Source organism: Leptopilina heterotoma, unplaced genomic scaffold (genome assembly GCF_015476425.1).
Source record: "Leptopilina heterotoma isolate Lh14 unplaced genomic scaffold, ASM1547642v1 Lhet_329, whole genome shotgun sequence".
Taxonomy (NCBI): Eukaryota; Metazoa; Arthropoda; class Insecta; order Hymenoptera; family Figitidae; genus Leptopilina; species Leptopilina heterotoma.
The window spans coordinates 242,040-257,164 of record NW_025111021.1 but is presented as its reverse complement, the minus strand read 5'-3'; the positions used below and the strand labels follow the sequence as shown (position 1 = coordinate 257,164).

The window sequence follows — 15,125 nt, the reverse complement described above, 5'->3', positions numbered from 1 at the left end:
TTATTCAAATTTGAAAATAATTGAATTTCCAAGATAAATTTTAATTTTTTTTTTTTAAAGATAATTGAAATTTTGACGAGAATTTTTGAAAATAATTGACTTTTTGAGAATTTTATTATTTATAAAGATAATTGAAATTTTAACGAAAATTTAAAAAAACTTTTGATCATAATTAATTTTCTACTTTTTTATGCACACTTTTTCTGAAGATATCAAAATTGAGACAAAAAACGAATAAAAAATGTTGCGAAGCAACGTTTTGATTCGATTTTTGTCTCAATTTTATATCCTCAAGAAAACTGTGCAAGAACTAAAAAAACGTTTTTTTTAAGCTCTTAAATTTAATTTTGGAAGTGTTTCAGTGATTTAACACCATTTTTTAGTTTTTTAAAACAAAAAGTTAGAATAGTTCCGATTTAAAGTAATTTTCAACTGTCACACAGTGTCATGGTAATTGTAAATAATAAAAAATTTCATTTGCCAATAAAAAATACCCATTTTCCTCCTTTTATTTTTTATAATAAATAATATAATACTCTATTATAAAAAAATATTATATTATTTCTAGTAAAAAAGTGATAAAAAAAGATTTCAAAACAAAATGGACAAAGTGACAAAAAATTATAGAACTTGATTAAATTCAAACTGAAAAAATTGATTTAGAGAAAATAAATGTCAAGATATTTGACTTCCAAATTGTGCTTTTTTCTTTTATTATCACAGTAATAAATGCTTTTCACAACGATAATAATTATTCGTCCTGGCAATATAAATTACTGTAAAAAATTTGTAGATTCTTGTAGAAAATCAATTGATTGAAACTGGACGTGTCCGTTAACTTTGGAAGGCGTCATTAATAGGTTCATCATCGTCGTCTTCATCGCCCTCGCTCTCGAAAGTATTATCAGGAATATCGTAGAGACGAATCATTGGCTTATTCGGATCCTTCATGATTAGATACTTTCCGTCCTTTTGCTTCATGCAGATGTCAATGATACATCTCAGAATACCCCAGGCATTATCCATATTGAGATTAATTTGAGTTGCAAATTCATTGGGTTTGTATTGTTGTGTGCCGAGAATAACATGTTTGCTTGAGTCGCGTACCATTGCTCTCGAAACGTATCCAAATTTAATTTGATCAGAACCAGCGAGCAGTGCTTGAACTGTCCATTTCGCCAATTTACAGGCGTTATTACGCAATTCATTGGCGAGTACAGCGCCACGTTGTGTGTCCAATTTCTGACGCCATTCAACGCCATTGGCGAGTTTCGAATCCCATTCATTCAATGCTTTGACGGTTAAGAATTGTGTCTCGTTATTTGGACCCTGCATCACGGCGTCGTGTTCGCATCTTGAAATTAATACAATTCCGTTATTTAAATCCCATTTACGATAACGATAAGCGACACTGGCAACGTCGCTCTCCTCCTCTTCGGAAATGAATGGATTACCCTCATCGAATTTATAACGCGGTTCGTTTGATTTAAGAACCTGTTGTGAGAAATTATGATTGATGAATGTGGCTTCCAGAGCCAAATTTCTTGGTGAATTCAATGAATTGCCATCATCTTGCGGTGGCTCAACGCTTGTCTCGTTAACGGTGAGTAAATCAAATTCAGTATTGTCGCGCTTATCAAAGAATAGTTTGTCGCCAATTTTCTCAATGACAATATCCCAGGAATAATTGCTGCGTGTGCAGCACATAATTGTAGCGAGAATTGCGTCGGTGGCGTAAACAGTGCCCTCGGTTTTGGAAAGTTTACGAATCACTGGATCGTCAGTTGTTGTGACAGTGTGGAAAATGCGATCAATTCTTTGCAGGGGTTTCTCATTTTTCACATTGACGCGATCATAGGATTTGTCGTAGTATTCGAGAGAACCACAGCAGAGAACATCCTCGCCGTCTTTGACGCCAGGAAGTGAGAGTTTTGCTAAACGTGGGAAATCCATTTCCTCGATGGTCACCCAATCGGGACGTACAGTGACGGAGGCGTCACGAATCTTAATTGGTGGTTGATTTTTATGATTTCGGAAACCTTGCTGACGACCCCAACGTTTTGTTTGTCCCTTACGTTCACGTTCGCGCAATTTCAACTTGCCTAGTGCTTGCATCTGGTTCATTGCACCACGCTGACTGCCACGACCACGCATGTTGCGTTGATTATGCCTGCCGTAACGTCCTCGTTGATATGGAGGTTTCTGCACCCTCGTGGTGTCCACCAGATGGAATGTCGACTCATCCTCGTCATGATAGTAGGCGTATTGGCTTCCAGAACCAAATTGGGATGCATATTTATCTAAAAAAGAATTATTATTGTAATTTTTGTCCAAAAGCCTATTATAATTATAATTCTATTGTTTTAATTCGAGTACAATTTAGTTAAACGTTTTTATTATTTGAAATTTGCTATTAAATTCAAACTCCAGAAGGTTAACAATTTGGAAAAAAATTTGAATAGAATTAATGTTAATAAACTTGATAGAATTTAAATTTTAACTTAAAAAAAAAATTTAATTTACTATTAGAAATATTATAAGAATTATTAGAAATATTAAAAACTATTAGAATATTAATTAACTTAAAAACAATTCTTCTTAAGGAAGAATTATTTTTTCATAGGAATAAAGATTTTCAATTTTTAACCAAAATTCTTCTTTAAATCAATTATTTATAATAATTTTTTGCAAAAGTTCCTTGAGAATTTTCAAATCCATTTTTACGAAATTTTAATTTATTCGTAAATTCTTCAATTAAATAAATATTAGAAAATAAAAACATTAAATAATTTCAAAAGAATTGGATTATTGAAATAATTAAATTTTATCTTCGAATTTTAATAAAAATTTTAAGGATAATTATATTTAACGACGAATTTGATTAAAATTGTCATAAAAATAATTGAAATTCTGCGATGATTTTTATTATTTATGAAAATAATTGAATTATTGAGAACAAATTTATAAAAAATTTGTAAATATTTGAAGTCCTGTAAAATGTTTATTATTTATGACAATAATTAAATGTTTGCGTAGAATTCTAAAAAAATTTTTTTAAAATAATTGAAATTTTGACGAGAATGTTTTGAAATTTCAGAAAATAATTGAATTTTAGAGAATAATTTTATTATTTATAAAATTTATTGAATTTTTGACGAAATTTAAAAGAAAATTAGAAAATAATTGAATTTCGAGAAGAATTTCATTTTTTTAAAGATAATTGAAATTTGACGAGAATTTTAAAAAAATTTTGAAAGTAATTGAATTTTAGAGAATAAATTTACTATTTATAAAGACAATTGAAATTTTACCAAGAATTTTATTAAAATTTTAGAAAATAATTGAATTTCGTAGAAAAATTTTATTTTTTTGAATGATAATTGAAATTAGACAAGAATTTTAATAAATTTTTTGAAAATATTTGAATTTAGGAAAAGAATTTTATTTTTTTTTAAAGATAATTGAAATTTGACGAGAATTTTAAAAATATTTTGAAAATAATTAAATTTTAGAGAATAATTTTACTATTTATAATGATAATTGAAATTTTGACAAGAATTTAATAAAAGGTTTGAAAATAATTGAATTTCGGAAAAGAATTTTATTTTTTATTTAAAAATAATTGAAATTTAACGAGAATTTAAAAAAAATTTGAAAATAATTGAATTTTAGAGAATAATTTTACTATTCATAAAGATAATTGAAATTTTGACGAGAATTTAATAAAATTTTTGAACATAATTCAATTTTTGAAAAAATTTTTTTCTTTTTTAAAAATGATTGAATTTTGACGAGAATTTAAAAAAATATTTAAAAATAATTGGATTTTAGAGAATATTTTTTGTATTTATAAAGATAATTGAAATTTTGACGAGAATTTAATAAAATTTTTGAAATTTCTGAGAAAAATTTTTATTATTTATAAGGATAATTGAAATTTTGCCAAGAGTTTTATTAAAATTTTTGAAAATAATTTAATTTCTGCAATCATTTGTAAATTCCCCAATATTCAACTTTTTAGCGTTTTTAACTAAAATTCTTCTATAAATCCGTTATTTTTATTAATTATTTAAATAAACATTAAAAAATTTAACTAAATTTCAAAAGAATTTGGATTTTCGTTTTTTAAATTTTGCAAAAAACTAAATTTTTACTACTTTCACTGTCACAGAATAAACTAAAAGCTTATTCACCAGTAATAACAGTAAAATCAATACAACCCAAATTAAATACCAATTTTCTACCAAGTATTTCGCCGTTTGAAATAAAAGAATGCGAAAAAAATACACGCATTCACATTTCCGGAGTTGCCATTTAATTTTTTAAGGTTATGTTTGCCACCATAGAAAACAATGAACTCACTTGTAAATTTCTTATCCTGGAATGCAGATCCCGTCCAATCTGCAATCTGTAAAATCGAGAAATAATTATAAAAACTGAATACTTGGAGAATAATAAAATTTTTAATTATTCTCGTGGGCATATGTCTTACCTTGCCGAGCCTATCTCCTTTGGAAAATGGCTGGTACGGCATGTCTTTGAATGGATCGAGTAATCCAAAAGGACCCCATCCATCTGGATTATCTTGAATTACCGGTGCAACGAAATGAGCCCTATCATCTTTATCATTGGCATCGTCTTGCAAACCACTATCATCATTAAAACTCATTTTTGAAAATGAGAAAATACACCTTTTACACTACAAACGCGTCAACACTTGCACCGCACCGGATGTCGGGATGAAGGAAATACTTTAACCGCCATGACAGTTTGCAGATTAAGTCTGCGCAGAATCAAACTTATTTAAACTTACCTGCAAAATTTTCTTCTTTATATTTTATAAAAAGATAAAAAGAATTATTAAAAGTAGAAAAGTTTATTTTTTTAGTCACTAATTAAAAGTAATTCCTTTTTCAGTCTGTAATGACTATTTTTAAACATAAAATAATCATATCACGAAAAGGAAAGTTGAACACAGAAGTAAGTTGGGTTATCAATGAGCAGGCGTTCCGAAATGTAAACAATTCTATCAAAATATCTCTAAATTCATATATAGTTTTTTAAGTTTTTTCGAAATTCTAAAATTATTTTTGATAAAATTTTATACATTAGTGAAAAGAATAATGTTTTTGGAAATAAAAGGGCTTGTACAATTTTCGATACGGCACTGATGTAACGATAATTTGCAGGTGGCTAGTCTGTGGCGTCATGTGTTCAGTCGAGGGTTGTTATGTCAAAATCAAAAGTTTGTCTTTTATGAAGTACAAAATGATTTATTTATTACGAAGAGATTTAAAAATTTCGTAGTGTGACTTGCAAAAATGTTGAATGATTACGAATTGTTTGTGCAAATGTGCGAAAAACGTGGAATTTTGGCGCCACTTGACGTTTCAGAGGCTATCAAACTTGGCAGGTGAGTTTAAAAATATTGTTTTGAAATAAATTTTCATTTTATCCGTTCAACAAATATTTTCTACGATACAATTTGAAGAATTTTAGAGACATTACAAATAATTGCAGAAATTCAATTATTTCCAAAAGTAATAGGATTCTTTGCAGAAATTCAATTATGTTTAAAAAAATTTTTTAAATTCTCGTTAAAATTTCAATTATCTTTATAAATAATAAAATTCTTCCCCGAAATTCAATTATATTCGAAAATTTTAATAAAATCTTTGATAAATTTTCAATTATTTTCGAAAAATTTTACAGGAATTCAATTATTTACAAATTTTTTCGCAATAATTCAATTATTTTCATAAATAATAAATATTTTTAGAGGGATTCATTATTTTCGATAAATAATAAAATTCTTTTTAAGATTTTAATTATTTTCATAAATAATAAAAACTTATCACAGAATTTCAATCATTTTTAATATAATCTTAATCAAATTTCTCGAAAAATGAAATTATTCTTAAAAACTCTATTAAAATTAGTCAAAAGAATTCAATTACTAAAAAAATTTGTTGATAAAATTCTTTATGAGAATTCAACTTTAAGAGACATTCAATTATTTAATAAATTATTAATTTTTGAATTGAGATAATTAAATTTTCGAAGAATTTTTTAATACAAATTTTTCTAATTTATTTAAATTTTGTATTTAAAATTTTGAATAATAATTCAATATGAAAAATATTAAAACATAAATTTTTAGAAATAATTGGATTTTGAAAAGGTTTCAAATTCAATTATTTTCAAAAGTAATAAAATTCTTTGCAAAAGTTCAAGTATGTTTAGAAATTTTAATAAAATTCTCATCAAACTTTAATTATCTTTAAACAAAAAAAAAATTGTTCTCTGAAATTCAATTATTTTCAAAAAGTTAAATAAAATTGCCATAAAAAATTCAATTATTTTCAAAAATTTTTTTAAATTCTCGTCAAAATTTTAATTATTTTTAAATAAAAATGAAATTGTTTTTCAAAATTCAATTATTTTCTAAAATTTTAATAAAATTCTCGTCAAAATTTCAATTATTTTTAAATAAAAATGAAATTGTTTTCCAAAATTCAATTATTTTCTAAAATTTTAATAAAATTTTTAGCAAAATTTCAATTATTTTTATAAATAATAAAATTCTTTTCTAAATTAATTTATTTTCCAAAATTTCAATTATCCTTTTAAATAATAAAATTCTTATCTAAAATTCAATTATTTCCAAAAATTTTTTTAAATTCTCGTCAAAATTTCAATTATTTTCAAAATTATTCTTCTCTAAAATTCAATTATTTTCAATTTTTTTTTTAAATTCTCGTTAAAATTTCAATTTTTTTCGAAACTAATAAGATTCTTCTCTAAAATTCAATTATTTTCAATTTTTTTTTTAAATTCTCGTCAAAATTTCAATTATTTTCAAAATTAATAAAATTCTTCGCAGAAATTTAATTATGTTTAAAAATTTTTTTAAATTCTTGTGAAAATATCAATTATTTTCAAAAATTTTCCCCAATTCAATAATATTCAATAAATCTACTATTGTATGAAAATTTTGCCAAGAATTTTATTAAAATTCGGAAAATAATTTTATTTTATGTATTTCAATTTTTTTTATAATTGAATTCAGAGAAGAATTTTATTTTATTTATTTAATTTTGTTTTTAATAATTAAATTTCTGCAATTATTTGTAACTTTACTGTAAAATTCAATTTTTTTAGTGTTTTTAACTAAAATTCATCTACAAATCAATGGATTATAGATTATGCTGAATAATTAATTAAATATGTATTGAAAAATGTAACTAATTTTAGAAGAATTTCAATTTTTAAAAATTTTGAAAACTCTAAGTTCTTTAAAATTGAAAGTAATCGGACTTTATTATAAAACATGAAGATACCGATCACTCCGAGTCGAAGACTCGGAGTCATCTATATCTTCATGTTTTATAGTAATGAATAAATTTAATTTCTACTTTTAAGTAAAATGTTCTCTTATTTAACTAGAACTGATTATATTATCCTCTATGATAATTGATAATAATTTCTCTGTGAGGAAGGAAAAATACAAATTAAATAATTTTTTTCAATTTCAGTTCTACTGGGGAATTGAAATTATCCTGCCTCTCGTTAATAATTCCAGTTTGTGAAGTTTTGAGTCAAATGTTAGCGTCCAGTTCGTCGATAAAACACGTGGATCTCAGCGATTGTATGTTACTGCCAAAAGGACTCAACAATATTCTCAATGCACTCTGCGACGGTTCCAGTGTGACAAATCTCAATCTAAAAGGCAACAGCATCAGCGGTCCTATCGCTCAACAATTGGGTCAAGTTTTCCTCTGCAATAACACTCTAAAATGTTTACATCTCGAATGGAATAGTTTAGGATCAAATGTCGAATCATTCTCCCTTTTATGCGACGGCCTCTCCAAAAATCACAATATTGAGGAAATCGATCTGAAATACAACCAAATATCGCCAAATTGCGCCGATTCTCTACTAAAAGTGTTAAAATACAATAAATCACTGAAATCACTCGATTTAGCCTGGAATACCCTTGGACTCGACGGTGGACACCAAATACTAAATGGAATGCACGAAAATAAAACAATCACCACCCTCAATCTACGAGGGAATTGTTTACCCGACGATCTCATGGAATCCATTGAACAATGCGCTTTTGAGAATAAACGACGACAAGCAATTTCCAAAACAAGTATCGAATTAGTAAAGAAAAATTATTCAAAAGAAAATGTCTCTCCAATTTTCTCGAATGACAATGAAAAAGTGACGAAAACAAAAACGAAATATTCGAAAAAGAAAATACGAAGACGAGACAGAGACAAAATTCTACTTCCCGTATCCGAAGACAATGAGAATCCTCTCATTTCCCCGAGTGACTCAGATTCAGATTCACGTTTAAAAGCTGCCATCAAGACGGCGGAAACAAATTCAAAATCATCCATTCATGTTTTGATGGGCGATAAAAATGCCAAAGATCCGCAAGTCAACTGTAAAATTAAGGAACTCAATCAAATTCTCCATGAGAGAACTTCGGCGATTGATCTTTTAACGAATGAAATTAAATCGAAGCAGACGGAATTAGTAGACGCCAAGTCACAGATCAGTAAACTTGAGGGAGAAATTACAAGACTGAAAGTTGAAAAGGAGGATTTAATTTTACACAAGGTAAAGGAGATCAGTGATCTGCAACAAAATCAAATAGAAGAGAAGGAAATGTGGGAGCGAGGCAAAAAGGATTTGGAAGATTCTTTCACTAATATTCTCTCATTGAAGAAAGATGTTGATCTGAAAGTTCGAAAATACGAGAAAGATATTCACAAGAGTTCGGTGGAAATTCTTGCATTAAGGGAAAAACTCTTGTCTAGCACTCGAGCTTACGAAGATCTCATTTCTACAGGTAAATTCTATTTCCTTACAATTAATTCTATTCCTGACAATAATTTCTTTTCAAATAATTCTTGAACAACTATCATAAAATTATTACTTACAAATTATTTAATGAATAATTTTACTTAAATATTTCAAAATTAATTGAAATTTAAAGTACTATCGTTTAAAATTTTCATAAATAGATAAACTTCATAAGGTTTTAACTAAAGATTTAAAAAAATTTGTATTTTAAATGAATTTAATTCAAAATATTTTTAAAAATCAGATTTTTCAAAAATTTTAATAATTTTTTTTAGTTAAAAACACTAAAAAAATTGAATTTTGAAGCAAATACAAATTATTACAAAAATTCAATTATTTTTAAAAGTAAGAAAATTCTTTGTAGAAATTCAATTATTTTCAAAAATTTTATTAAATTCTCGTCAAAAATTTCAATTATCTTTATAAATTAAAGAAATTAATCTCTGAAATGCAATTATTTAGAAAATTTTTTTAAATCCTCGTAAAAATTTTAATTATTTAAAAAAAAAAAAATTCTTCTCCGAAATTCAATTACTTTCAAAAATTGAAATAAAATTCTTGTCAAAATTTCAATTATCTTTATAAATAAAAACATTAATCTCTGAAATGCAATAATTTAGAAAATTTTTTTAAAATTCTTATCAAAATTTCAATTATCTTTAAAAAATAAAATTTTTCTCCGAAATTCAATTATTTTCAAAAATTAAATTAAAATTCTCGTCAAAATTTTAATTATCTTAATAAATAATAAAATTCTTCGTAGAAATTTAATTATCTTTATATAAATAATAAAATTTTTTTTCTAAAATTCAATTATTTTCAAAAATTTTAATAAAATTGTTTGCAAAATTCAATAAATATCAATAATTTTTAAAAATTCTCATCAAAATTTCAATTATCTTTAAAAAATAAAATTTTTCTCCGAAATTCAATTATCCTTAGAAATAATAAAATTTTTCATTAAAATTTTATTATTTTCAAAAATTTTATTAAAATTCATGGCAAAATTTAAATTATTTTCAAAGATTTTCCTCCTTTCAATGATTTTTAATATCTACTATTTTAACAAAATTTTTTAAAATAATAATTGTATTATTTTAAAAAAATTTAATAACATTACAGAAATTCAATTATTTTAATTATTTATTTTTGTATTGAAATGATTGAATTCTCGTAGAATTTTTTAATTAAAATTGATTTAAAAATGTATTTTAGTTAAAATTTTTGATAATAATTAATAATTGAATATTAAAAGCATTATGACGTGGATTTTTAGAAATAATTGAGTTTTGAAAAAGTTTGAAGTTAAAATCTTTGAAAATTTGAATTTTTCATACTTTTAATTAACAATTCTGTAGAACTAATTTTTCGAAAAAATTTCAATTGAATTTTTTATTAAATTATTTAAAGTTTTTATTATATTTAATTTAAGAATTTCCGAATAATCGAAATTAAAATTTTCAATTTTTCAGGTAAAACGGAAATCCACAGATTGAGGCGCGAACTCAAGGAACGCGAGAGTAGACACAGAATAGAATTAAACATTCTCAAACAATCCCTAAAAGAATCGACCGAATCTCTCGAGCAGTGTCAAAATCAATTGCAAAAAACAAGAACCGAATTGAGAGATTCCTTCGAGAGTCAATCGAATTTAAGAGCGAAACTCAAGGAATTGGATCATTTCGCTCAAAAGTGCGTGAGAATTGAGGATTCATTGTTGAAAGTTAAAGAAGAAAAGGAAGCATTCGAGGATAAATATAGCGATTCACAGAGAACAATTGCAACTCTTCAACGTCAAGTGGCATGTCTTGAGGCCGAATTAGTCGAACCACAAAGACGTTATAATCTCCTGCACGAGGAATTCGATCAGGAAAAGAAGAAGGCCGAGAGATTTAAGGACGAATTAATAGAGGAGCGTTCCAGATTGAGGGAGCAAAATATTCAAATACAAAAAATGTCTTTGCAAATTACATCATTAAATACGCAAATCAATGAAATACAAACGAATCATGTCGAGGAACTTCGCGAGAAGGACAAGGAGAGGAAGCAACTCAAGGAAATTATTGCTCACAAGGAGCGAGATTTAAACGATTTAAAGTGAGTTTCATATTCAGGGTTGCCACGCTTTTGCTTTTTTCAAATTCCCTGACTTTTCCAGATTAAAAAACGGAATTTTTACTGGTTTTTAAAACAAAAATTATTCGAAAATATCAATAACTTCTTTTTTAAATAAATATTTAATCATTATTTTTTTTATAGAAATTAAGATATTCAAAAATTTGAAATTCAATAACATTTAAGAATATTATTATAAAACATGAAGATATCGATAACTCCGAGTCTTTGACTCGGAGAGATCGCTTTCTTCATGTTTTATAATAATTAAATTCAATTTTTCTAAAAATTATTTTTGAAAAACTTCTTTGTGAATTTTCAAATTCTTTTGTTTACAATTTAATTTTACAAAATTTCGATTATTCTCACATTCTTCAATTAAATATATATTAAAAATTAAACACTTCGAATAATTCAAAAAAAATTCCATTAAACTTTTTGAGAAAAATTAATTCTACATAATTTTTAATTAAAAGTATGAAAAGTTCAAATTTTCAAAGATTTTAATTTGAAATTCATTTTTAATCAATAATATTTATTAGAAAATTCTACGAGACTTCAATTATTTCAATACAAAAATAAATATTTTATTAAACAATTGAATGTTTTTTAAAATTAAATTTTCATAAAGAATTTTATCAACAAATTTATAAACAATTGAATTCTCTTGACAAATTTTAATAAAATTTTAAACAATAATTTCATTTTTCGAGAAATTCGATGAAAATTGTATTAAAAATAATTGAAATTCTGTCAAGAGTTTTATTAAAATTTTTGAAAATATCTGGATTTCGGAGTAGAATTTCATTTTTTTAAGGTAATTAAAATTTGACGAGAATTAAAAAAATTTTTTGAAAAGAATTGAATTTTAGAGAATAATTGTAATATTTTTAAAGATAATTGAAATTTTGCCAACAAATTTATTAAAATTTTAGAAAATAATTGAATTTAGGAAAATAATTTAATTTTTTTTAAAGATAATTGAAATTTGACGAGAATTTAAAAAAAATTTTGAAAATAATTGAATTTTAGAAAATAATTTTATTATTTATAAAGATAATCGAAATTTTGACGAGCATTTTATTATAATTTTTGAAAATATCTGAATTTCAGAGTAGAATTTGATTTTTTTTAAGATAATTAAAAATTGACGAAAAATTTTTTAAAAATTTCAAAAATAATTGAATTTAAGAGAATAATTTTATTTTTAAAGATAATTGAAATTTGACGAGAATTTGATTTTTTAAAAAGCTAATTAAAATGTTGACGAGAATTTAAAGAAAAAATTTTTAATCAATTGGATTCTAGAGAATAATTTTATTATTATTTATAAAGTTAATTGAAATTTTGACGAGAATTTTATTACAATTATTCTGAAAAAAATTGAATATGCAAAGAATTTCATTAAAACCTTTTAAAATAATTTAATTCTTTAAAGAAATTTATTAAAAAATGTATTGAAAATAATACTTAAATTCTAATAAATAGATTGTAGCAAAGGTTTTTAAAATAACTGAATTTCTTTGATAAATTTTATTTATTTTATTAAAATTTTTGAACTAATTTTTAAGTCCGATTGTTTGTTTGATTCTTTCCTAAATGTCATAATTTATATTACGAATCTTCATTTTTCCGAATTTTTTATTTTCACGAATTGTCAATTGTTAGAATTCTTAAAATGCCGCATTTTCATTTTATGATTTGTTCATTTTTTATAAATTCGTTCTGAAATCATTTTGCCGTTTTTATTGTTATTCGATCGTTTTTATAATTTCGAACAAGTGTCAATTTGAAAATTCGTTAAGTAGAAATTCTTTTAAGTAAAAAATATTCAAAATGTTTTTGTTACTCTAAATTATGTTTTGCAAAATTTTATAAATAATTTATAAAAATGTGCAAAATAAAAAATTGATTTAGAATTAGACACGAGAAAAATAGTCAAACGTGAAGAATATTCATGTGCATATATGGAAATTATTTATAAATTACATATGAAAATTAATTCAATATTGCAATTTTTTTCCAGAGCGGAAGAAGTTCAAAGAGCAGGTCACCTTTATGCGGCATTCAGTAAATATATGAGTTCAATGGGACCAAGTGCACCAACCTGATATTAAAATTCATCAATAGAATTTTTCGTTAAATTTTATTCCCTAATTTGTAAATTTACTACTTCAATATTATATTTATTAATAAATTTCTATTTTTATCGACAAATTTTAGTGAATAAATACCATTTCTCAACACTCATTGAAAATAAAATGCACAATAATCGAAGTTAGAAATAAACATCGATGAGTAATTTCGCATTGACTATAAAGTAATTAAAAAAAAGCAATAAAAATCATTAATGGCCAAAGCATTCATAAAAAGAACCATCATCAACAAGAATAATTTACATTTTATTCCTGGTAACGGACATCGTGAATGAATTCCAATCCTTGAACTCACGATCGTATGGAAATGGAGATCAACTTCCGCATTGGCGACACTTAACTTCCAAAGAACTCATTTCATTTGTTCGCAGAAAAATTCTTTTTAAAACAAAATACAATTTTAAAAATAGAGAAATACGAGAAAACATAAAATGAAATTTTCAAGGAACAATTTTACCGTAAATTGAAATATGAAAAAAGGATACAAAAATAGACTTACTCTCTCGTTATGATTGAGAAATTATAACTATCAAAAAATAGGATTTTGATAATTAAAGGTCGGTTTTCATCCGTTGGCGATTTTTGCCGAAATAAATATTTGTCGAGGATAAATTGATGTACATAATAGACACACAATTGAAAAGAAAATTGTGTTTGTATAGATGATGATGTGTGTGTGAGTTGATTTGCAGTTAAGGACGACACGACAGGTTTCAAATGTAGGTTGTCGTAATGTTTTGGTTGTTGCAATTGGAAACACTTATCCACGCCTGGGTTTCTCGCTAAGTGATTTTCATCGTTTTCCTCGTATCGTTACTGGTCGCAAAGCCCGCCTACCACGACTTCAGTTTCTCCACGAAATTGCCCAACGTCCTAACGAACTTCCGTTTAGAACATCCTTAAAAAAAATTGAGGGAAAAAATACGTTTCCACAATTCCAATTTCCGGTTCCAATCACAATTTCCCTCTCTGCAATTAACAACTCATTTTAAAATCGAAAAAAAAATTTATTTCATTCAAATAATCGATTCCTTGCCTATCAAATAAATATTCATGTCAATTTCTATATTTGGTAATTAAATGGTATTTTATTCAAATAATAAATTTATTAAATAAAATTACTTTCAAACACAATTTGGTTTAAAAAAAATTTCTTGCTTAAAGTTTGTACTTATTTGACAATAGGCAATTAACCAGTTAATTGAATCAAATAAATTTTTTTTCACTCCTGAAATTAATTGACATTTTAACACCAAATTAATCGTATAAAATAATTTCAATTGTCATTTAAATCATGTGATTTAAATTTAAATTATAGTTATAATTTAAATTTAAGATTATTATTTAAATTATAATTTGAATAATTTCAATTGATCGCAAAGAAAAAGAAACATAAAATTCAAGCGTACATTTGATTTTTAATGCATGACTTTGAGAAGTTAGTGCTTTTGTGAAAAAACAACATCTCATCATTATGTAAATTTTTGAATAGCAATTTACTGGGAAGAAATAAATTTTTCTTTTGACCCAAATGAAATAATCTTTTAACATTTGTAATTACTTGTTTCGCGGAAAGTAAAATACTTTGAAAAATAACAGATTAGAGGTTCAATTGGTATTATTATTTTCGACCGTTATTGGCACACTAATCACTTTAATATACTTTTCATTCCCCATTTTTTTTCTTTTTTTTTTCTTTATTGAAGAGAGTGAGTGTATTATTTGTATCCCTATGAGAATGTTTATAAGAAATATACGAAATGTTTACTGAATGAAAAATGCATAAATTGCACTAAAATATTTTTTTCTCATTTTTTGCATTCTTGACAAGGCGAAAAAAAAATTTCCACATTTCATCGAATGTCAATAAAAAAATATAATCCGAGGCCTATATCGTATATTGTGCGTTGCGTAATATTTCACTTTTCATTAAGTTTGTATTTAAGAAAAACAGTTACGCACATTTTATCGTCTGACGAT

The 15,125-nt window shown here is 25.0% G+C and overlaps 2 protein-coding genes across 2 annotated transcripts; one reads left to right on the top strand and one right to left on the bottom strand.

Moving 5' to 3' along the window:
- Nucleotides 1-683: 683 nt before the first annotated feature.
- On the bottom strand, nucleotides 684-4,756 carry LOC122504991 (eukaryotic translation initiation factor 3 subunit D). Its single transcript, XM_043616383.1, has 3 exons — nucleotides 4,493-4,756; nucleotides 4,363-4,408; nucleotides 684-2,300 (listed from the first exon to the last, which is right to left on the bottom strand). Exons 1-3 carry the CDS (start codon nucleotides 4,667-4,669, stop codon nucleotides 835-837), a joined length of 1,689 nt encoding a protein of 562 aa, XP_043472318.1. The 5' UTR covers nucleotides 4,670-4,756; the 3' UTR covers nucleotides 684-834.
- Nucleotides 4,757-5,202: 446 nt separating this feature from the next.
- On the top strand, nucleotides 5,203-13,193 carry LOC122504990 (leucine-rich repeat-containing protein 45-like). Its single transcript, XM_043616382.1, has 4 exons — nucleotides 5,203-5,413; nucleotides 7,536-8,860; nucleotides 10,347-10,971; nucleotides 13,016-13,193. Exons 1-4 carry the CDS (start codon nucleotides 5,322-5,324, stop codon nucleotides 13,098-13,100), a joined length of 2,127 nt encoding a protein of 708 aa, XP_043472317.1. The 5' UTR covers nucleotides 5,203-5,321; the 3' UTR covers nucleotides 13,101-13,193.
- Nucleotides 13,194-15,125: the final 1,932 nt, after the last annotated feature.

What these genes read in the sequence shown, in the direction of transcription:
- LOC122504991 (XM_043616383.1), bottom strand. Translation starts at nt 4,669, where the DNA reads ATGAGTTTTAATGATGATAGTGGTTTGCAAGACGATGCCAATGATAAA. An exon ending in AAGGAGATAGGCTCGGCAAG is followed by an intron (nt 4,409 to 4,492) that starts GTAAGACATATG and finishes TCGATTTTACAG; the next exon opens with ATTGCAGATTGGACGGGATC. An exon ending in CCAGGATAAGAAATTTACAA is followed by an intron (nt 2,301 to 4,362) that starts GTGAGTTCATTG and finishes ATTCTTTTTTAG; the next exon opens with ATAAATATGCATCCCAATTT.
- LOC122504990 (XM_043616382.1), top strand. Translation starts at nt 5,322, where the DNA reads ATGTTGAATGATTACGAATTGTTTGTGCAAATGTGCGAAAAACGTGGA. An exon ending in CGAAGATCTCATTTCTACAG is followed by an intron (nt 8,861 to 10,346) that starts GTAAATTCTATT and finishes TCAATTTTTCAG; the next exon opens with GTAAAACGGAAATCCACAGA. An exon ending in CGAGATTTAAACGATTTAAA is followed by an intron (nt 10,972 to 13,015) that starts GTGAGTTTCATA and finishes ATTTTTTTCCAG; the next exon opens with AGCGGAAGAAGTTCAAAGAG.